Below are 23655 nucleotides of genomic sequence, written 5' to 3'. Positions count from 1 at the left end.
GTCAACTCAGATGGTCCTGGTGCACGATGATCCTCGTCGCACCGGTGTGGCCGAGGCAGATATGGTTCCCAGACCTTCTGGACATCTCGGCGTCTCCACCAGTCAAACTGCTGACGGACGCAGATCTTCTCGCCAGAGAAGGAGGCTCCATCCTACATCACGCCCCGGGATTGCTGAACCTGCAGGCCTGGCTCCTGCAGCACTAGAGTTCGGAGGCTTCGACATCCCGGTGGACTTCAAGGAGGTTCTTGCAAAGGCCAGGGCGTCCTCGACTAAGTGCTATGGACATAAGAGGAAGAGGTTCTGTCTGGTGCAGTGCACAGAAGATAAACCCTCTACGGATCATGGCCCCTCAAGTGCTGCCGTACTTGCTGTCGCTGGCCAAGGCGGGGCTGGCACATGCTTCCATCAAAATCCATCTGGCTATCTACCGCTACACTAGAACTCCGGGGCAGTCGTCAATGTGGTCTCATCGCCTGGTGAAGGAGTTCATGAATGGACTGTTCCGCTCGTTTCTGCCAGTGAGAGCCCCGGGTCCGGCGTGGGAGCTCAACGTAGTGCTGACCAGGCTCATGGGTCCCCCGTTTGAGCCCTTGCATTCAGCACCGCTGAAATTCCTATCGTGGAAGACAGCTTTTCGAGGGGATTGGGTCCTCCGACGTATTCCGTATGACAGGTAATCACCACAGCTGTGCTGCTTGGGAAAATGTTCTGCGTCAATGAGGTCGATACGCTGTCTTTGAGGGCCTCTGTCGAGCCAATGTCACCGGATGTTGTAAGTAGGACGCACGACGCCCGTAGCCTCAGTTGTAGTTCTGTTTTTTCTGCGATTGTGTTCACTTCGGAGATCTCGGCGCGCCTCGAGTTTTGAGTTTCTATCGGTTCTTCGAACTTGGTTCGTGAAGATTGTATTAAGTCTTCCTCTTCTTCCGTCCCGCGGTTGGGTTTCAAGATGTGTCGGGACTGCGGTTCCAAGATGTCGCTGACGGACCCTCACAACGCCTGCCTCTCGTGGCTCGGGGAGGACCACGCTACGGACGATTGTGACGAATGCCCGTCGCTCACGTCGAAGGCCGAGCGGGAGAAGAAGCTTTCGGTAGGTATGGTTTCCAAACCCCATAAGCCGAGGTCCACTGGACTTTCCACCGACGATTCGAGGGACGACTCTGCGTGTCGTCGGCGTAAGTCCAGGGGGTCTCGGTCCCGGAGTGGGTCCCGCCATTCCTCTGCCTCTTCGAGGCACTCGCAGAAGGGCCGTCACCGGTCATATTCCTCGTCCGAGGACTCTGCCCATCGGCGGGTTGCTTGTCCCAACAAGCACTCTACTCCTGCGGAATGGGAGGCATTGCGCAAGAAAATGTTGGTGATTTTTTAATCACAGGGCTCCGGTCCGTCAGAGCCTTCGAGAGTAGCCGGACATGACCGTGCTAGAGCCACCTCTTGCACGCCTTCGGGCTCGGGTGGTCGGCGCGATCCTCGAGAACCTTCGAGGTCTCGATCGGACAAGGTGGATCGCTCTAGCCATTCCCGCTCCAGGTCCTGGTCCTCGACGCCCTCGAGTCCGTCGAAGCCTGTGAGGTCTTTTTTGAAGATGTCCACGCCATAGGCGCCATGTCCGTTGAGACGTTCACTCGAGGCTCGGGCTCCGAGGAAACCCTCGACTCCATTGGCTCCGAGGCCGTCGAAGGACACGCTCAGGGCACTGCCCTCGGACTTTCGAGGCAGTCGGCTCCATGCTCTACGTCGACGCAGATTCCATCGACGCCTTTCGAGGATGTTTTGTCGGAGGTACCCTGTGGCACGGTGGAACCCCCGAAAAACGCTCTGGCCAAGTCCAAAAATGTATTTGTCCCTTTTTCTGTGCCCACATTCCAGCTTCTGGATTATATTTCTGAGGTGGAAGAAGGGTCTGAGGAAGGTTTGGTTCCTGATGAGGTACCTGACGAAATATAGTCTGGTCATAGCCAGATTGAAGACCTGCGTCAGTCATTGCACGACGCCAGTGGTCTGGACAACTGCCCGGAGGTGGATTTTGGTAGGCCTGAGCCTGGTACGCACGCTGAGTCTTCGTACTGGCGGCTTATGTCAAGGGTGTCCGAGTACTTGGGGTGGTCTGTGCCCCCAGTGGATTTTCTGCAGGAGGACCTGAAGGATATCCTGGACCTAGGTCCACCAATTGACCCGGTTCTGCCATTCCATATGGCCTTGCAAAGAAGGGTGGTGGCATCTTGGACTGCTCCGGAGAGTCTCCCGGCAGTAGGGAAGTCGTTGCCGAGAAAATACCTCCCAGCCAGTGGTGCTCCCGGCTACTTGTCCGTGCACCCTACTCCGGAGATTTTAGTGGTGCAGGCGGTCACGGCCCCGGCTAAACAGGCGGCGTACCCTACCATCGCTCCTGATGGGGACGACAAGCGTTTTGACGGTTGGGCGAAGAAAGTGTTTTCTTCAGGGGGTGTGGCTTTTGTTAGGCAGAATCCTGTGCAGTGCCCTTATGGACCACTACACACAATTAAGACTACAGGTGGCAATAAAAGTTTTACCTTTGGTACAAGCCTGTACTACTATGTTAAAGTGGTAGCAGTAGCGCAATATGAGCAGTAGCAGAGATTACACAAAGGGACCACAATTACTGTGACTCAAGGAAACACTGACTCAAGGTTTCAGGTAAACAAATAGAAGTACATTTATTTTTAAACCATTTGTTATTAACAAAACACTTCTATTAATTCAAAATCGCATGTAAAATACACTACAACCAATTCACTTTGGTACACTCTAACTCAAGGTAAGTACCCTATGTTTTAACGGACTGGTGTTATGAAACAAAAGACGTTACCAGGAATACACTTGCGATCACTTTTTTACAGTAATGACAGTTGGGTCTTACTAAAGAAACGCGTATCCGCGGCAAGAAATGTTACCGGGGCAAAAACACACTTGGCACCTGAGTTAACCAGAGAGAGTTGGGGTCAAAAATCATAGGCAATACTTTTGTCAAGGCAGACAGAATCACAGAATACTATTTGACGGAATTCAAGAGTAAATAGGCCGGAGCCAGTGTCCACTGGAACCGGGTTCCTGTTGCCGAGGATCACACAGTCTGACAGTTCAAGATTCAACATTGCCAGGAGTACTTAGATATTGTCAACAGTGAAAGCAAAAGTTATAAGGAGGGAAAACACGGGCAAGCTTTGGAGGCGAAGAAAAGGAATTCACCCTAGTTCCTCAAGAAGAACACAGTACCTTATTCAATGAAAAAGCTGGTGCCATGGCAGTTGCTCCTGTGGGTCTGCAGGAAACCAACGATTCCTGGATCTTCGGTGCGAAGGACGTCGTCTGGAGGGGTCTGCACCACACAGGGATGAAGCCGGCAGCAGCGACTGTGAATAAAAGCTGCGCTCCTTAAAAACAGGAGAGGCTCTTCAGATGGCTATCCGGACCACTACAGCAGTGTGCAGCGATTTCGACCAAGAAGAGGATCCTCTGGCTGTGGAAGATGAGCTGGTTATCCCCACCAGGCTCAAGGGAAGAAGACTCTGAACTGGATCTTCTCCGGTCGTCGAAGGGTAGAAGGCTCACGACTGCAGCAGGGCTTCACCGGGACAGGGTAGTTGCAGCAGCCGTCTTCTCTGCTTCTCTTTGGTTCCTTGTAGTTCCACCGGCCACTCTGACTTTTAGCCCAAAGAGACCTGCCTTTTATGTGAAAATCCCCCATTCACACAGCCTGGCTGTCAATCGCGCAGCAGGGGGGTTGTCCAGCCCGGACATCCACCTCAGCCAATCATGGCAAAGTGCGACTTGGGTTACCTAGGATACCCTGTGCAGGGGGTGACTACACCCCTCCCTCACATTCGGCCCACCTAGTCACCCAGGCGCCTGGAGGAGGGCTTCTTGACAGAAGCCCCCCAAGAGACAGTGAACAAAGGAGGCAAACCTGGTTTGCTCCGCAAAGTAAAACACAAGATGGACGTTAACAAAAAGAAATGGCGAATAAACTCAAACGGAGCCAAAAGTATTTGGTCAAGAGGGTTTATGGCTGAGGCCAATATAATGGCCTAAAACAATGCCACGTTTATATAATATAATCGCGGTAGAAAAGTTAGGGTAGATACCACTGCCACCAGCCAAGTCTAAATGCTCTAGGTACAGATAAAAAGGGATATGGAGTAACCCTTTCCAGTACTCCATGTAAGATGGGTGTACTGGATCTGTGGTTAAATGACTAAGTAAAGCTAATGGCAACTTTACCCTTTTCTGGGCGACTGTAGTCAGCCTCAGAAATGGAGTCGGTGGGAAGTCTAAAAGACAACCCTGTTGAAGGTGCTGTGCAACACACAAAAGAGGGGGACTACTGAAGTGGTGTACTCCAGAGTCCACAATCACAAAAACAGGTAAAAGACACATGGCAAAACATGGGTAAGAGTGGGGGGGGGGAAAAGCTCACACTCTTCACACTCTTACCAAGTGAAAAAAATAAACTCCAGAAATCTAGCAAAGCTGCTGGCGTACTCACTAGGTGAAGGAAATTAGCCATAAAATGAGAATTCTCCCTAACAACTTTGAAAGCAGTCAACTCCGTGTGTGCGCCTTAGCACGTTTCACTCATACTCTGTGGAATTGTGTTTCCTTAGCAGCTGAACATATCCCCGAAGGGGAGGAATGGGATGGTTTTCTTGCTCTTGTACAGGATGGCAAGGAGGCCACGTGTGAATCCATTCAGTCAGGTCTGGACGTGGCAGACTGTGTCGCCCGGTCCATGGCGGCGAGCACCGTGATGCGCAGATTTGCGTGGTTGCGGAAGTCGGGGTTTGCTCGGGATGTACAGGCCCGGCTTCTCAACATGCCCTTTGATGGTGACCATCTTTTTGACAGCAAGGCTGACGAGAGCCTTGAGAGGTTGCAGACCTTGGAGGCTGCAGCGAAGTCTTTGAGCGCTGCAGTTCGCCAACCTCCACCTTTTCGTCCTAGGGGACAGCATCGGAGGGGAAGTTCCTTTCGATATTACTCGACCTTTGGTAAATCGAGGGGAGCTGCAAGGCAAAGAGGCCAACGTAGGAGTACCAGAGGTGGAAAACAAGGTACTCTAGGTGCCAAGGCCGCTCGAGCAGTTGCCTCTTTGCCCTCAAGCACTGCCGCAGCCGCTTCAGCTCAGTCATGAGGCCATGTACCATGGTTCGCTGGTTGGGAGAAGGCTGGCGCAGCATCTTGTAGGATGGCGTGCAATTACTTCAGATGTGTGGGTTCTGGTGATCATAGCCCACGGCTATTGTCTTCCTTTCCGGCAGAGGCCTCACGACTATCCACCAGGGAATCTCTTTGAAGAGTCCGGATCCGCTCCTTGCGCAGGAAATTGAATCCCTGATGGAGAAAGGTGCCATAGAACTGGTGCCTGTAGTGGAGAGGAACAAGGGATGGTATTCCCCTTATTTTTTGATTCCAAAGAAAGACTGGGGATTGAGACCCATCATGGACTTGCATGGTTTGAACAAACTCCTCAGGAAGGACAAGTTCAAGATGGTTATTCTCAAGTCCTCCAGGCCCTTCAACTTCAGGACTGGTTGGTGTCTCTCGACCTGAAGGACGCTTACTTTCATGTGCCGTTGCATCCCAAGTACAAGTACCTGAGGTTCGCGGTTGGCAACTCGCACTTTCAGTTTTGAGTCCTGCCGTTCGGATTGACCTCCGCCCGAGGGTTTTCACCAAGCTCATGGTGGTGGCAGCGTATCTCCGGAAAGGGGGGGAATTCACGTCTACCCCTACCTGGATGATTGGTTGATCAGGGGGCGCTCTCCAGAGCTAGTCCTGGATCATCTGTCAGTCACATGCCACTCCCTTCACAGGCTGGGCTTCTCCCTCAACTTAAAGAAGTCCCACCTGACGCCAACCCAGCGGCTCCAGTACATCGGAGCAGTGCTCGACACATCCCTGGGGCAGTGTTTCCCTCCCCAGGTGAGGGCTCATCACATTCTGCAGATGGTGCACAAGTGTTTCAACATGCTCAGTCTCCCGGCGATGGAGTTCTTGAGGTTGCTCGGCCTCATGGCATCCTGCTTTCTTTTGGTGCCAGAGGCTCATCTGCTGATGAGATCTCTGCAGTGGGCTCTCAAGATGCAGTGGTCACAGTCCTCCGGCAGGATGTCTGATCCCGTTCAGGTGCCGCCCTCGGTCGCCCAGGACCATCTGTGGTGGGCCGTATAAGGCAATATGGCTACATTTTGGCTACCCTGGCCGGAGTTGACTATCGTGACGGACTCATCCCTCACGGGATGGGGGGCTCATGCCAACAAGCTGACAGTCAGCGGTTATTGGTCGCCGTCGGGAGTCCAGACTCAATATCAATCTGTTGCCGCTGAGGGCCGTCAGGCTTGCCCTGCAGGCTTTTCTGCCGACTGTGCGAGGGAAGAATGTCCTGATTCTGATGGACAACGCAGTGGCCATGCACTACCTCAACAAAAAGGGGGGGGGGGCAGGGTCACTTCCTCTGTGCAGGGAGGTGATGCAGCTCTGGTTCTGGGCCATCCAGCAGGAAATTTCGATCTCGGCAGTTCATCTGGCCGAAAACAAGATGGCGGAACAATCTGAGCAGGCAGAGCGCGATCTCTCAAGTGGGAGCTGGCTCAGGAGATTCTCCTGGAGATCTTTGCCCTTCGGGGGACCCCACAAGTGGATCTCTTCGCCTCCAGTGTCAACCGGAAGTGCAAAAGGTTCTGCTTGTGGGAATTTCCTACAAGAGGAGCCTTAGGGGACGCGTTTGTGGTGTAGTGGTCATTCTCACTGCTGTACGCATTTCCTCCAGTCCCCGTCATCCCGCAAGTGCTGCGGAGGTTACGGAGGTTCGGTTCCCGTATGATCCTCATTGCCCCGGCATGGGCCCGGAGAGTGTGGTACCCGGACCTTCTCGACTTGTCCATCTGCCTTCCACGCTGTCTTCCCTACCGAGACGATCTGCTCTCACGGGAGGGGGGTGGTGGGTCAGGTTCTCCATCCAGACATTGGAGAAAGTTCTGAGAATGGTGCTGGGCTAAGAATGTGGATCCTTTTTCATGTGACATTCCTGTGGTTCTGTCTGTTTTGCTTTCTTTAGCCCACAAGGGCCTGCAAGTGGGTACCATTAAACGTTACCTGGTGGCGCTGTCCATATTTAAGTGCTCGTCTGAGGAGTGTTCTTATTTCAAAATTCCTTTAATTTCTCAGTTTCTGAAAGGGCTCACTAATGTGTTTCCATCGTCACCTTTTCAGGTGTCCGGTTGGGATTTGAACCTTTTTCTAAAATTCCTAATGGGTGCTCCATTTGAGCCTTTACATTCTTGTCCTTTGAGATTGTTAACCTTTAAAACTGTATTTTTAGTTGCGGTTACTTCCGCTCGCAGAGTGAGTGAGTTGTAGGAACTTTCTGTTAAGCCATCCTTCAGTGTTTCATAAGGACAGGGTTGTCCTTAGGGTTCGTCCTTCCTTTCTTCCGAAAGTGGTGTCGGAATTTCATTTAAGCCAGAAGCTAATTCTTCCGTCATTTTATCCTCCTCCGCATTCTGGTAAGCAAGAGGAGAGGCTCCATAGGTTGGATCCTAGGAGAGCTTTAAGTTTCTACATTTCACGCATGTCCCGGGGCAGAGTGGACGATCAGCTCTTTATAGGATACACTGGAAGGCGTTTGAGACAAGCTGTTACTAAGCAGACTTTGTCTAGATGGATTATCTTGGCAATTTCTGAATGTTACCGCTTGGCTGGTAAGGACCCTCTGGTAGGCTTACAGGCCCATTCTACTAGGGGTATGGCTGCCTCTACTGCCCTGCAGAGGGATGTTCCTAGTTGTAACATTAGTGAAGCAGCCACATGGGCTTCGGTCCATACTTTTGTAAAACACTACTCCCTAGATTCGATCCGTGGGCAGGATCTGGCCTTTTGCAAGGCGGTCCTCTATTCTGCAATTTGATTGGGCATTCTAAATTTCGGTATTCTAAATTCTTTCCCTCCTCCATACGTTCGTACTGCTTTGGGAGTCTGTCATAGATATGGAATATGTCGGAGGACCCAATCCCCTCGAAGAACAAGTTACTTTCTTACCTGTTAACGTTCTTTCGATGGGATGGTCTGACGACGTATGCCATATCGCTCCCTCCCTACCTGGCTACAGAATTTCTTATGCGATTGCAGCTTACGTTTCCGCAAGGCTTTTTGTGGTCATACTGGCAGAAGATTAGTGCCACACGTTCTGGGGAAAAAAAAACTACAACTGAGGCTACAGGCTTTGTGCATCCTACTTATAACATCCGGTGACGTTGGCTCGACGGAGGCCCTCGACGAGAGCTAATCGACGCAGGACGCAGACTCCGAAAATTTTACGAAGCAGCACAGCTGTGGTAATTACCTGTCATAGATATGGAATACGTTGTCGGACCATCTGCCTTAATGTTGAGCCTTGCCACCTCCCGTGGTTGTGCATGTGGTGCTGCTATGTTTTCTTATATTCATGAGCATGTGAATCCATGCCAGACCCCATGCTGGAGAAGGAACAAGTTACTTACCTGTAACTATTGTTCTCCAGTATGGGTCTGGCATGGCTTCCCCTCTGCGGCTCTTCTCTTGGTCCTACTGCCACTTAACGTGCTAACAAATCTGAAGATTGGTGCCAGAGAGAGGTGCTTAGGTAGAGGGCATTAATTGGCTGGGCGCAGTATGACCCAGAGACCAGTGATTGGTAAAAGTAGAAAGACCATTCAGAAACGAAACTGAAACTGATTTTTTTCTTTACCGAGGATTCCCAGACTGAGGACTGAGCATGTGAATCCATGCCAGACCCATGCTGGAGAACAACAGTTACAGGTAAGTGACTTGTTCCTTGTCGACGCATCAATGGGTACTGAGGCGTTGCGTCGGAGGGCGGAGTCAGGGCAGCACATGCTCCCTGGGCCGCACCCCCATGCGCCTCTAAATTTAAATGGGAAGAAGGTTTTTTTCTGTTGGAAAAAGGTTCCGTCGCCCATGCAGTATGGAGGAAAGGGGTCAAAGGTAAGTGTACTTACGTTAGTCACTATAGTGAGTAACTTATGATTTCCCTTCATGTTGGATCCAAAGTTTAGCAGGGAACAACGTTTAGTATCAGACGTTGAGATCCTGGAGCTTGCCTTTCACACCTGCAATTGTTCTCCTAGAAGCCTGCACAGATGGCGAGAAGTCCAGGAATATCTGGAATCGGTCGCTCTCAAAAGCCAGCTCCCCTTTCTCTTTTGACAGCCTTGGAATCGTGTCCCAGTCTCGAAAATGAAGGATCGGCGCAATTGAGGCACGGACGGATGCATGGCACAGGCGCGTTGAAGGGCATCTGTATGCTTGTTCCATAATGAACATTGTGAATAGCTTGCTCCTGTCGAAGACCGTTGTGCAGAATGTGTCAACAAAGTCCTCCATCCTGCCGGCCAGCTGCTGTTCGTGTTTCCCTACCCAGTCATCTACTATTCTGCCTCGCAAGCCCTTCAAGGTCTTCGTTCTTTGCGATGACTGCCTTTACCGCCGCCTCCAGAGCTGCCATCCTGGCCGGGAACTGCATAGTGGCATCCTCTAATTCCGAGATCCGGTTGTCTTCTTCATCTAGCCTGACCCCATGTTTATACAACCTCAATTGAAGATCACCCTTGCTAGTGAGTGCGTCCATTTTAGTACTGAGCTTACTGATGCCTACTTTGAGGTGAAACAAGATGTCCTTTACGCCCATCTCAGCGTCATCTGATGGCCATTGCGCCTCCACGGCTCCCTGTGCAGGCGCAGCGAGCACTGCTGGGAGTCTTGTTTTTTTTTCACAACCCCCCCACTCCTTTTGAAGGAGAATGGTTTTTGTCCCCCTAAACCATTCTCGGCGACAAAGCCCCAAAGTAGGAGACTCTCTGCTGATGTACCAACAGTGCTCAATCTGCATACCTTCACTATGGGGACCGTTCATTGTCACTGAGCAGTTCTAGAGGGATGACCCTCCTCCTGCAGCACTTGTCGCACCAGCACGTTTCCAGTGCTTTCCTCCGTGGCTATCAGTGTCAACTCTCTAAGAGGCCGGGGTCGTCTCGCCCATATACTCGGACGGGCCTCCTGCAAATTATGCCCACAGCGTCCGAAGCTGGCTCAGGTGGAACAGGACCAGGCCCCAGTTTGAGCCGTGCCGTTAAGGACAATGCACCCACAGGCCACCACTGCCCGGCCACACTTGGTGCGGCAGTCCGAGCTTATAGGCCCAACGAATCTGGCGCGAGCCTCTGCTTTTGGCCAATTTCAAGAAATTCACAAAACACTGCTATATGGAATCTGTTCTGAGGCTGATGCAATGGTACTGCAGCATCTGTTCTTCAAAAAAACTCTGCTTTATTTATTTCTGGCAATACCACCCTCCCTGTATTTAGTATACTGATATGTAATGTACATGGAGCACCTGCATCTATGAAAGACCCCTTGCTGGAGATTAAACAAGTCTAAATACTTGTAACTACAGTTCTCACTATTGGTATCTTTCAAAGATTCAGAGGTCCCAACCAAGCGCCCTTAAAGCACAGTTGATGTTTAATGATGTAAATGTTTTGTTCGAAAAAATATGAAGATGGTCCATAAGCGATGATGGGCTTTGGGTTGGTCTAGCCACCTCATTGTCTGAGGTTATCATCAATTTAAATGTGTTGTCTACACTTAAATATTTTTCTTTCTGGATTTTACCAACTGCAAATTGTACCGAGGATTCCTAACCTGACTGGGGATATATTCGACAGAATGTGAATCTATGAAAGATGGCAACACTGGAGAAAATAGTTAGGTTACTTGTTTCGTATTGTGAGTTGGGACCTAGATGTAATACCAGTTTTATTATTTTTTTTTTTTGGTTCCTCATGCTGAATTTCTTATGCTTCTAGGACCCATCGTACAAGTTGGTATTTTTCTCCAGTTAATCAACCCTATCCCCAGCTAAGATGTTTAAATTGCAGCAATACACCAAAAAAGCTCCAACAAATACCTGGATTTTGTTAGGGCTGAATTTGAAGATTTACCAGAGAGAAATTGTATTAAATTGTTCAATGGTGTATTGACGGCAAACATGGCAATTGCGTTTAGGACTTGGGAGCTTTAATGGTTGTTGAGATTAAAGCTGGATACTGGATATGCTTGTGATGGGTTATGTTCCAGTATGCTGGCAAATTAACCTACTAGATCTCATGGTGGTTTTTACATGGCATCTTTCCATACTTGTTAAATCAATTATTGGCTATGTTGATGTTTGCGGTGCTCACTCTCTTAAACGGCAGTGACCTATTTATTTATTTGGCAGCAATGAGTGCTGAAAATTTTTAACAATCCATTTCATTTTTTCAATTTATTTTGCAAGTCTTCCTAAGTGGAATTCTATCTGTCAGCATAATTTTTGTTTACCACAGAAAAGTTCAAAATCTCCAAATGAAAAGCTAGGAAGTTCAGACAGTCCTTTGTAAGACAATTAAGTAAATGGATAATAAAAGTAATGGATAATTACTTAGCATTTTGTTTTCCATTTTTTTTTTTTTTTTTTTTTGGTGGACCTAGCCCCATTTTATTTCTCCATTTTGGCAACCTGCTTATAAATCTGCATTAGCGATACAAACATTTTGTAGAATATTTGAAGCTGAAGCACTAGTTCCATGATTGAGATCTCAGGACCTCTTTTCCAGAAGTAACCTGCCAATGTTTGGCATAATTAAAGAGATATCTTGCTGTTCACAGGTCTCCTCTTCTGTGTATTTTAAACTTGACCTTTCTCCAAGTGAGTAGAAGAGTTTAAGGTAGTTGGAAGGCAGGTATTCGGATAACGATATATCTGGTGTTGAGTTGTGATCGATTATTTCGCAGAAAGTGTTCCAGATTTGAAATATATTTGCCTTTTTAATGCCGCATGTTTTGGCTTGCTTGCGAGTGACTCTTAAAAAAAAAAAAAAAAGAAAAAGTAATCTGCTTGAACATAGTCATACATGTCTAGCCTCTAATCTCCTAGGTGTCTTTCTTTTTAAACTGGCACATTGGGCCTCATTAGGACCCTGGTGGTATGGGTTTAATGGCGCCGTTAAAGGTGCCAGCGCCGTTAAACCCATATGCCCTATTACGCGGTTCCCTCGCGGGACCTGCTCTGGACGTCTGGTCAGACCAGATGACCTTTGCGGGTCCCGAGAGGGGACCAGGGAGCGAACAATGGGCCCGTTATTAACGGGCCCGTTAGCTCCCTCCCCATTCCCATTGAGCCCTGTGGGGGCTTGAATGGGAGTGGGGATGGTCCGGGTTCCCTGAAGGGGGAAATCCCGGGCCCTCCAAGGTCGGAATGGCCCGGTATTTCCCCTTTCAGGGAACCCGGACCCGAGTTTGGAGGCAGCCGTGCCCTTTTTAAGGGCGTGGCTGCCTCCAAACTCCTAATGAGGCCCATTGTATTGAAAAATAAAATTCTGTGACCCCCTTGTGTCCCAGTTATGAAACAAGTGTTTTTAACAGTAGTTCTTATATCGGTTCTATGTGAAAAGACGTAATTTTAAAGGTCTCAACAGAAAAAGACCGATTTACAATGCCCAATTTTCTTTTGATCATTGTTTTTCTCCTGACCTTCAAAAAGCGTTAAAATATATATAATTTTATTTTTCAATACAATGGGCCTCATTAGGAGTTTGGAGGCAGCCATGCCCTTAAAGGGCATGGCTGCCTCCAAACTCTGGTCCGATATATATATATTTCTTGTTCTTGTCCTGCACTTCCGGGTCCCGTCGTGCTTGTCTGCCCCTGTGCGCACTAGTGTGTCGTGGGGGCGTGACAGTTCGGAGCAGTCTTTCTAAATCGATCTTTTGGTGAAAAGATCTTTTTTAATGGATCTTTTCACTTAGAACGCTTATTTCACCCGAGAGATGATTACATTGTTTACAAATGCATATCGGAAAATGACTTGGCTGAATTTGGCAGATTGTCTTTGGCTTCTGTATCAGTTTGGTTTAAGACCTCTTTTTGGTTGTCTAATGTTCTTATTCTTATCACAGCAATGTCCATCCATGCTTAAAGCTGTGGCCCGTTAATGGCTCTGTTTGGTGGTAGGTTTTTGAACTGTTATCTGTTTGTTTCTTAGGGATATCTCTGGGACCAAATGTGACTTCACAGTTCAAGTACAATTAAGGTATGTATACATGTTTGTAAGTATGCCTATTAGTCCAGAACCTTCTTTGTAAACCTTGTGTAAAATAATTGGCGAGGAAGAATATTTGCGAAAAACTGATAACCGCCACTTCAATTGTGTGAAAAGTTAGTAAATGCTTTACGGCTCTGTTTTAGTTTGCTTAGCAGTCGTGTGATGTAGTGCACACATGTTGCTCTCCAAACCAGCTCTCGTATGAAGATGGCAACAGAGGAAAAATATTTACTTTCATTTCGCCATTGGGCAACAAGTGTTTTTATTTTTAGAAAGTGATCTTTAGCACTAAGCTGTGCTCCAGAGCATAAGAGTGAGCAATTTCCCCTTAAAACCAATTGGTAATTGGCAGCAGAGGCACAAATTGTGGAGGAGCCATTTTGGATAATTTGTATTCAGAAATGAAATGTAGCTAGTGTTTAACTGCTTGTTTAGTTGTAGTAAACCATGTACATTTTAAGATTGAGATTTGAGGAAACATTCTGTTGTTTGATGCAATTTTGTTCTTTGCCAAAATATGAATAGAATCTGATGTAAATTTATATTAAAAGTGAATATCCCCACCTATATTCCGGCTGTCCGAGTGCTATACAAGAGAGAACTTTTTTTAACACGAAGTACTGTAGCTGGCTTTACCTGGGTTTCATTTTTACCAACATTTCTTACAAAAAGCACAGTAGAGCGGAATTTAAACTGTTTCTCAGGACTGAAAAGGCAGAAAAAGGGATGCAGTGAAACATAAGCATGCTTAATGGGCAAAAAAGGAGCCCTTCAAGCGAGCCAGTCTGTGCCTAAATCCCTGAATACGTTATGCCAGTCTGTTTGTCCACACCATGAGCTAACTTTGCTCCCTTGCAATAGGTGTTTTCATATACTTTATCAGATTTCTGTTTCTAATGTCCTCCTTTCTCTGTCGTGGCTAAGTAAAATAGTTTTGTGGCAAGGAGGGACTTGAATTGCTTTACCCCCTCCACAAGTCCTTTTTACCTCATTTCTATTTTGTTCAGTCACTTTTCTTTTTCTTTTGGGCCTGCTGTTTGAATGAAGTCAAAGGATGACTGTTAGGCTGGTTGCAAAATTTCAAGATGCAAGCTACTAGCCAGCCCTAAAAGGTCACTTGCCACCTCGATTCTATACATCCAGCATACCATTTGTTACATGCCATAAGTCAATTAGCACTAGGCAATGGCTATTTTCGATTGCACATTTTGCGCCCTGCGTTATGGCACCATGGTCTTTCTGTCACTTTGTAAAAGAGTGCCGTTTGTCTGAAAATATCCTGAGAAAAATTGACTGCTAGGAAGTGCATCTGGGTTAGGCCAACGCTGCGCTCATCCTTCCAGAAAACCACCCCAACACCCAAGTTCTTAGCTGTGGGGCAACTCCCCCAAAAAGTAGGGCATCTGTATCCTTTGGCTCTTCAAGGGCCAGTTTTAAAATTGTACGGGTCCCTCTGAACAACAGTGCAAAACACTGTTGTCATTCACTTGTTCACTGGCGATTAATTCCCCCTACCAAGTGCCCTATCGACCTATCTAGTTTCAGATCATCACCCATGTTTTTTTTTTTTACCGTTTAAAAAATGCTGCTTACAATTATATGGTCTCTGTCAGGTTCTGGTAGTTCGACCAGACCTACTCCCATCATGCCTCCTGTTCAACCCGTTAACTGATATCAGAACCATGTTAAAACGAAAAAATTGTTGGGAGAGCGGGGGGGAATTCCAAGCCTTCCTCACAGGTCAAGTCCTCCAACCTTTTTGTATCCCATTTGCAGCCATCCAGAGACCTCAATAGGCTAAGGGTTGCAAAGCTCCTTACTGACCATCTAACTCTGTAAAACACTAAATGCCAGATTTCCATCTTGTCGGCAGCAAAGAAGAGGTTCCCATCTCCAGCATGATCAATTTTCTTCAACAGCCCCATCAGACAATGGGCTGCAGAACCGTCTACAGGTTAGAAGGCATAAATATCCTCAACAATCACTTGGGCAGCAAGCTCCTTGGATATTCTGGGCAGATATCGTTGCTACTCATGGGAGTCTAGTGAAGATGGCGTATTCTATCAAAAGATATGTTTGTGATAGTTTAAAATGGGCAGCCCTGTTGCAAGCCATACCATTAACAGTTGTCTGGTTGGAACAGATGTGGCTTACAGTAGATGTCGGTAACATTTATTATAACTGCCATTTTCTCGTTAACCTCTTTATTGCACCTGCTGATGCCGCAGCCACTACAAATCAAGCAAAAAGGGTACCTAACTTTTTTAAAATAAATATCTAACCAAAGGAGGATTGCTAGTCTTCTGCACATTGTGCAAGAGAGACAAATTCCATGCCTTCTAGAAGCAATTAAACTGGGATGTTTCCCACTCGTGCACACCCAAGTAAGAGAAATGCTATAAAGCCATTTTACAGCCTACCAAAAAATACTAAAGGCAATTGGTTGATCAGTTTAACACTGATTGGCATAGGGTTGGAAATAACTAGAATTACCAAACGGTGTCTATGCTCCTGGGCCGACTTGTCACTGATGGAAACATGCTTCATCAGGCTCTACAGATGGGCAGAGTCTAGAAAATTGTTTAATCCCAGTATTTTTTGTGAAAAGAGCACTCAAATCAGTTCGGAATTTAACTTGGAAGACCATTGGATCAAAATCCAATGTCTGTTCAATAGATCTTTCTTCATTTGGTAAAAGCTGCTGTATATGCACCACCGACATGCTAGATAGTTCCTTCCATGTTTCACACCAATTATCAAGAAATACCCTAGGTTTGTAGAAAATATTCAGAATTGCAGTTCAGTCTAAATGGCCCGAGAGTGTTTTCATTGCTTTTGTGCAGTTGATAGATGCTTACCTAAGAAGCGCTCAAGATTCAGTTTAACTGTACCAGAACTACTAGGTAATAAAAGCCAGATGTCGCAGAAAGTGAGTTTGAATTTGAGAACATTTCACTTTTTAGTTGAGATGTCTGATTGGAAAAATGAGAACCATATCCCAAACCAATAAATAAGATCAATTTGCTCCCCATTTGTGCCCCATTCAGTGAGATTTATTTTGGTTTCTGTCCAACAAGAGTCCTTTTGTAATATCTGCTACACTTCCGCTGCCAAACGAATCCTTTCACATTATACTCCCATCAACATGTTGCCGATGAGCAAACTGGCTCTCACATGTGATATTGCAATATATTCCTATTCACAAATGTTTTATGTGTGTCCTCGTTATGCAGCAATGATTAGACTCTAGCTGCTCTGTACATTGTGTGCTCATGGATAAATCGGATGAATTTGAGAAATTCACACAGACTACTTTGCTACGACATCTGACTTTTTTTTGGCAATGTTTTTCCTTTTTAGTGCCGCCAATACATCATACCTACAGAGTTTGTCTGAATGCCACTCTAATTTCATTAGCATAATCCACATTTCAAAACATGTTAACAGCAATTTAGTGTGCAGCAATGTCGGTAACCTAGTCTGGAATTCAAAAAGTGTTGAAAAACATGCATCGAGTGTTAATGTTAGTGCGCAGTATAAATATCCTTCACCACCGGAGTGGTTCCCTGGCGGATCTAAAATAGAAAGAAGGTGGGTAGGTTTGGGTACGTTAGTAGGACAGAGTTTGGAGAAAGAGCAAGAGAGCTGTGATGTGATGTTGGCAGCTCCATTTCACACTGTTCGCTGAGCTTCTTGGTGCAGTATACAGTCGGTATCCGTTGTGTGCTGTTGTGTAGGCTGTGTGGTTTGTTTGTTGTTGCAGTGAAGTGTGTGCGGTTTGAAGTGGTTTTTAGAGGCATGGTTGTGTTTATTTAGAGTTTGAGAGGTGTATACAGAGGTGTGTAGTTTTACTCGGGTTGGTTATTAGCATAGTTGTCTGTAGAGATGCACACTCATTTTGCGGGTCTTTCAAGATTTAGACAAATGTCCTTCCTTGCAGTGACCTTGTTCCGTGATGACACCCAGTTGTCCCTCGCCTCTGTCCATATGTCACTCCAGTCAGTCTCTACAATGTTATCTTTGTTACTCGAGTCAGCCCTCCCATTCCAGTCTGTGCATGATGCAAACTGGTCCCCATGGATTTATCTAATTGTTGCCCGTTCCCGTGGCTCTATCTGGATGCGATGTGGTTCAGCTACCACCATGTCCAGATTTGACGCAAGACAGTCACCATAGCGATGTCTCCAGTTGATTTTGGTTGTGTCGGGTTAGTCATGCGAGATGCAAGTCCATCTCCAGAGATTCTGCCTGGGTTTCGTGTATGTTAGTCAAGTGGATTCTATCTTCTACTTACTAGCTTAGGTGCAGGTTTCTTAGTGGGACAACAGTGGATTTGTTTTGACAGGCGGGAAGCTTATATGGTGAGGTTGGTTTGAGGGTGGCTATTTTATAATTGTGAGGTAATAGTTGATAGGTGGATGCAAGGTTGCTTTGGGTTGGTGGTTTAACACATGAGGTTATTTTGTACTGTCTGGCAGGGGGGGTGGATTTGTTGTCAGTTTCAACCCTGTTTGGTATTGTTAGGTCCAAGTTGGATTGACGCTCGTTATCGGTTCAGCCTTGCATTGTCTCTTTAGATTCTCTGGGTGGTCTCCTTTTCTGTTGGTTCCTGTGTTTTTTGTCCCGTCATGGGTTTGTTATTAATCAGCTCTTTGCATTTTTGGTTTTATTTAAGTTGTCTTTGTCTGGTTCTGAGGTCTTGAAGAGCCTGTTTTGAGCAGTTTTCTGAATTTTAGATGGTTGTTTGTGTTTATCCATTTCTGGAGGTTGCTTCAGGTTTTTGCCGCCAGGTGGGAGAAAGAGCCCCAAGTTTTATTACAGCCTGCCGCCCCTACTTGACTACAACAAACTGCATTTCAGTAGCAAGAGCTCTTGTATTATCAAAGCTTGACTACTGTAATGCGCTTTACTTGGGCACATCCCAACAAAATATCAATAAAATGCAAGTTATGCAAAATAATGCAATCAGAGCAGCCTGTAACATTCCAAGGAAACAGCATATCACGTCTACTAGACTAAACCTGAATTGGCTAAATATTGAGCAAAGAATAGACCTCAAATCACTCTGATTTACTCATAAGTGCGTTAATAACCAGGCTCACATATATCTCTGCGACACCTTCTCCCGTCACAACTCAACGCGACCAACTAGAATATCGCAATCTCACACTGCGTTGTTGTCCCACGATTCAGCCAACAACGTGCTGGTGGGGCTAGATTCCCATTCCTGGCTGCTAAAAAATGGAATGCCCTTCCTAGAGCCATAAGAGAAGAACCATCCTTTTCGCAATTCCGTAGCAAGATTAAAGCTTGGTTCTCCGAGCAGGCCTAGAACTTACCGACTTTACAAAATATCTTGTACTAGGCGTAGCTTGTTACTCTAGTATCCTCAGTTACTGTACATATATTTATCGGTCTTAAAGGTATACTATATAGTTTGACCTCCAAAATGTCTAATTACTCACTCTCATTTTTGTACCATTTACACATACAATCTTTATCGCTTATATAAGCTGCTCAGTCTACTTGTTGCCCTGTACCATTTTGTATCATGTTATTTTGTTTGCCTCCATTTCAATGATTGTAACTGTAACTTTCTGTATACACATGCTTGTGCAACATGCAAGTCCCAGCGCCCAGATGCCCTAGGGTTTTGGCTGCGCTTTACAAATAAATAAATACAAATAAAATACATTTCTTTTTGTGTGTTGGTGGCTTTGGTGATTGTCGTCATAGTGCCTTTTCTTTGCCTTTTTGAATGTCCTTCTTGTATGAACAAATTTGTCTCTGGAACAGTTTTTTTTACCCTGGTCATATTCTTTTCTCCATTCTAGTTCCAGGTTCTTGTTGTTTTTCGTGGTGCATAGTATTGGGGTGATCCTTTTTGCCATGAAGGGGTGAACAGCTTTTCGGGGGAGATCCTGTTGATCAATTCATTTATGTAGTAGCTATGTTTGTCCGTCTAGGTCTGCCTTGTCCAGTTTGGTTGTGGATGGTTTTGTGAGTTCAAGATGTTCTATTAGGTTGCTTGCTTTGATGGCTTTCCAGTTTCTTTTTGTAGTGGTCGGGAGTTTGAGGGGCTGGTTGCTTTAGTTTGTAGCTTGATCACAAATGGGATGTTGAGATGGTCGCTTCAGAGTATTTGTATCGGTGGTGCAGTGGTGATAAGATTTTTGTTCTGCTGTGTGTTGCTCTTTTGACCAGTTGTAGTTTCATGGTTGCTAGTTGACTTAGTAGTTTTCCTTTGTGATTTGCTGTGTTTTTCTTCAAACCATATGTTGAAGTCCCCCAGGATTATCAGATGGTCATGTTGGATGGCTATGTTGATGATGGCTTTTATGAAGTTGTCGATGTTGCATCGTATGCCAGTGCTCTGTAAATCAGTATGAATTTGTTTGTTTTTGGGTTTGCTGATATTTGCATGACCATGGATTCGCAGTTCTTGATTTTTAGCGGTTCGTCTGTTTTTAATTTCAGGTGTTCTTTGAACGCTATTGCAAGGCATCCTCCTTTTTTTTCCTTTTCTGTTTAATTGTAGGCATTTGAAGTTGGTGGGGAGGCAGCTGTGGAGTGTGATTTTGTAGTTATCCAGCCATGTTTCTGTGACCAATAGGATGTCTAGGCCGTTGTCGCACAGCAGGTTGAAAACTTCAGTTGTGATTTTTGACGTCAACCTGTTGTTGATTAGGTTGCAGTCGATTTTTATGTTTTGATTTGGCTTGTGCTTTATTATCGGGGTTTTCTTCCGACTAGTGTTTTTGTTTTTCTTCCATGTAGGTCTCCGGTTGTAGTGGTGGTACAGTCGTGCTTGTGTCGTCGTCGAATAGTTCTTCCAGGTTAAGTCTTGGGTTTTGTTTTCTTCATGTTCCTCTTCTGTATTTTGTGGCTGTTGAAGGGTTAGGCCTCGTGTTTTTGTGATGTATGGGGTCACGGTGTCGATTTGTTCTTGTTCTCTCTGGCCTTTTTCGTTCTTCTGCGTGGCTATGTTCTGTTGTCAGTCTTTCTTGATTTGTTTGTTTTATTGATTTGTTTCGGTGAGTGGTTGATTGCGAGGTATGGTTTTGGGTGGGTATAGAGAATTTTCTCTTCTGCCGGTGGTCGTTGTGTTTTCAGTTTTGTTAGTGTGGGTATGGGTGTGGTGGGGGTGTTTTCCGCAGTTGTGGATCTATGGTGGCATTCAGTCAGGTTTGTGTTCTCTTCCATTTTACTGTCTCGTGGTCCTGCTCATTTTCATGGCATTTTGGTTACTTGGCAGTAGGTTGATGTGGAGGTTTTGTTTTGCGTTTGGATTGTTGGAGCCGCGTTCCTTGGAGTTAGTTGGTTCATGATCCTTTTGAGATTTCTTTGAGGTTGTTTTGAGGTTGCATGGGCGGTAGCCCATGTGCAGTGCTTTTCTCTGTTGGCTTGGTATTGTTTTTTTAGTTTTTGGGTGTATGATTGTAGGTTCTCTTCCTAGTTGGTTTCGTTTGGTTTTTTGCTTCTTTGCTTCCTTGCTTACGTGTATGTTTTATGGGCATGGTGTGATCGTCGTGCACGGTCACGCTTTTGTCTCCTGGGGCAAGTCTGAGGGGAGGCTGGTTTGTCTGGAACAGGCAGGCGATTTGTTTTGTGGTGTGGTTGACTAGGTACCACCGTGTCTGGCTCTATATATGGCTGAGGAGAACAGACAATCAGGCTGTGGTTAGTGGCTGGGGGATGGTGTAACTGGAGTCGGTATATAGCTGGGGCAAACTCTCTAACAGTTTGTGAGAAAAGTGTGTGACCTTCTCTGCAAATGATGCAGGCTGATATTTAGTGTTCTCTCTAGGGCCGAGGCAAGTTAATGTTCAGTCTTTTCTAGATGTGATGCAGGCTTATGTTCAGAAGATTTCAGAATCCTCTCGTCGGGAAGTAGGTTATTATTCCTAGTCCTCTCTAGATGTGGGGCAGGCTGGTGTTCACAATTCTTTCTTAGTTATGGTCCTGGTTTGTAAATCTCAATGCCCTCTAGAGGTTTCGTAAACAGATATTCACAATCCTCGGATGTGAGCCTGAGAAGATTCACTGGTTTGTAATCTCATTCGTCTCTAGATGTTACATAGGTTATTGTTTGTAATCGTATCTGGATGCAAGGAGGAGAGGATTCATAATCCACAAACCTCTCTACATGGGCGGCAGGTTAGTGTTCAGAGTCCTCGCTAGATGTGATGCTCACTAATGTTCACCGTCCGCTCTAGTTGCAAAGCAGTCTACTATTCACAATCCTCTCTGGAAGTGGTGCAGGCTAATGTTCACGGTTCTACTTTAATCTTGCACAGGTTAATAAATTGCGATGCTCTCTAGATGGCAAATCGGCTAATGTTCACAATACAAGGGGGGGGGTCTGGGAATCTCTCTACCAGCACAAACACAGCCCAATGACCTGTTCTTGGGTGAATAACCCCTGGGAGAGAGACTACCAAGTCTTTAGCTCACTGTCCCTTTCACAGAGAAGAAATTTCCCCGCATATCAGCCTTTGTCCTGCCCTGTGGCAGTCCAGTGCCGTAATGCTAGGCAATTCTCCTCTGAACAAGAGTACCAACAGTAACCCCATACACGTGTTTCAGCCTTCTTGGGCATCATTAGTGAGGTCAAACTGTGACTCCTCCTTACTTTTGCAGCATGGGTGGTGATCAGTTTGAGGAGATGTTAATGCTAAAGGTATTTAATATAGTACACCGTCACCAACGGAATTGGTCGCCATGCGCTCAGGTGGGTTACTCGGGTGAAGAGGGCGTAGGAAAGTGAGAACGTGGTGTCCTGTTGACAGCTTCAGTTCGGTTTTCACTGTGCGCTGAGCTTGGTTGTGAATACCGGATCGATGCAAGTCCTCATGTGCTGTTCGTGCGATTTAAGTGTTCAACACACTGCAACAACAAACAATGAAGTGCGGGTGATTTGCTGTGCGAGAAGTGGTGGTGTGGATTTTTGTGAGTTAAGTATGCAGAAACTTGAGCTTTGGGTTAGTGGGTTATGTCTTGAAATCCTTGCAATTCTTTTTCTATGTATGCGCTTGTCATACGGGTAGGGATACTCTCTTTTCTTTCCTGACTGTCTAGTTTCTAGGGCGATGGCGTGGCTTGTTCCCAGCTATGTTTTTGAGCATAGTACTTGGTTGGGCAAGCATTATCCCCCACTCTTATAATGGTGCTGTAGTTACCTTCACCCGTTCCCCTCCTATCGATTTACTATCGGTGGTCCATTGCTGCCTGTGATTACACTGTAATCACCAAGGCCAAGGTGTTCTTGATAGGTCATCCTTACCTTCCATCCCGATTGATCTGTGGTCATTATTTGGTATTTATTTTTTAAAAGCATGGTTACAAGGCAAAGATGTAGGGTGATTAAGATAATGACAAAGGCATAGTAGTTACAGAGACAAATCGGTTGACAGCATTATACATTTATGGTTGGTTGACAGTCATGTGGTTGTGAGCAAGGCTTATGAGGTGGTCAAGTTAGAATTTGTTAAATAGCCAAGTTTTGAGGATTTTCTTAATGTGGTTGTGGGAGGGCTCATTGCTTATGTTAGCTGGGGGTGAGTTCCAGATTCTGGGAGCTGCTACAGGGAAGCTGGACCCGCCCGTTCTAGAATTCTTGAACCGGGGAATGAGAAGATGAGTGCTAGACTTTTATCTAAGGAGTCTGGTTGATATTTTTCGAGTAAGACATTGGTTCAAGTAGATGGGGTCGTTTTGGGTAATACACTTGTGTGGTGGTAAGAGTTTTGTGAAGTATTCTACCTTGAATGGGTAGCCAGTGCACCTCTCTCCTGGACTGTGAAATGTGGTCACCTTTTTTGATACCCAGTGCTGCTCTGAGAGCTTTATTTTGCAGTAATTGCAATTTGGCTAGGTTTTTCTTGGAGGTGCCCAGCAAGTGTATGTTGCAGTAATCGGACCAAATAAGAGCTCTTGCCAATGTAATGCAGTTCTGCGTAGTGAGAAATTGTCGACTGAGAGAAATGAGTTTGCGCCTAGTGAGGCTTGAATCTTGATGGACCCCTAGGGTTTTGACTTGGTTTAAGATGGGAATAGGTGTACCATCCATGACAATAGAGGCATAGTCCTGATGTAATTTTTTTCAATTCGGCCGGGGAGCCGACAAATAGAATCTCGGTCTTTTCACCATTAAGGCAGAGATTTATTGTTCCCATCCATTTCTGGATGAGTGACTTAATTTATTTCAGAATGGCGTCCTGTTCTTGATTACCAGAATTAGAATGAGTACCTGTGTATCATCCACAAAGGTAGTATAGATTACTCCCATGGCATTGAATGCTGCTTAGAAAGGTTTCGTATAAGCATTGTAGAGATTGTGGGAAAGGCATGATCCTTGCGGTACTCCTATAGGGACTGTTATGGGATCTGCCGCCTCCTCACCAATGGCTACTGGTGCGTTTTTCGATAAGGTTAGGCATAGTTTGTCATGGTCGATAAGATTGAACGCAGTGGTCAAGTAGTAGTAAGAT

General features: G+C 46.1%; 1 protein-coding gene across 2 annotated transcripts in view; it reads left to right on the top strand.

Moving 5' to 3' along the window:
* PIAS1 (protein inhibitor of activated STAT 1) overlaps positions 1 to 23655 on the top strand; it is a 1034011-nt gene that overhangs the window by 325354 nt on the left and 685002 nt on the right. For both annotated transcript variants that reach the window (XM_069625121.1, XM_069625120.1), the window contains exon 4: positions 13106 to 13153. In XM_069625121.1, the coding sequence (XP_069481222.1) occupies positions 13106 to 13153 (48 nt within the window). The remainder of the gene's footprint in view (positions 1 to 13105; positions 13154 to 23655) is intronic.

Source organism: Ambystoma mexicanum, chromosome 11 (genome assembly GCF_040938575.1).
Source record: "Ambystoma mexicanum isolate Mex_15411 chromosome 11, UKY_AmexF1_1, whole genome shotgun sequence".
Lineage (NCBI taxonomy): Eukaryota > Metazoa > Chordata > Amphibia > Caudata > Ambystomatidae > Ambystoma > Ambystoma mexicanum.
Note: the sequence above shows the minus strand (reverse complement) of the source record. Positions and strands in the feature narration are given on the sequence as shown.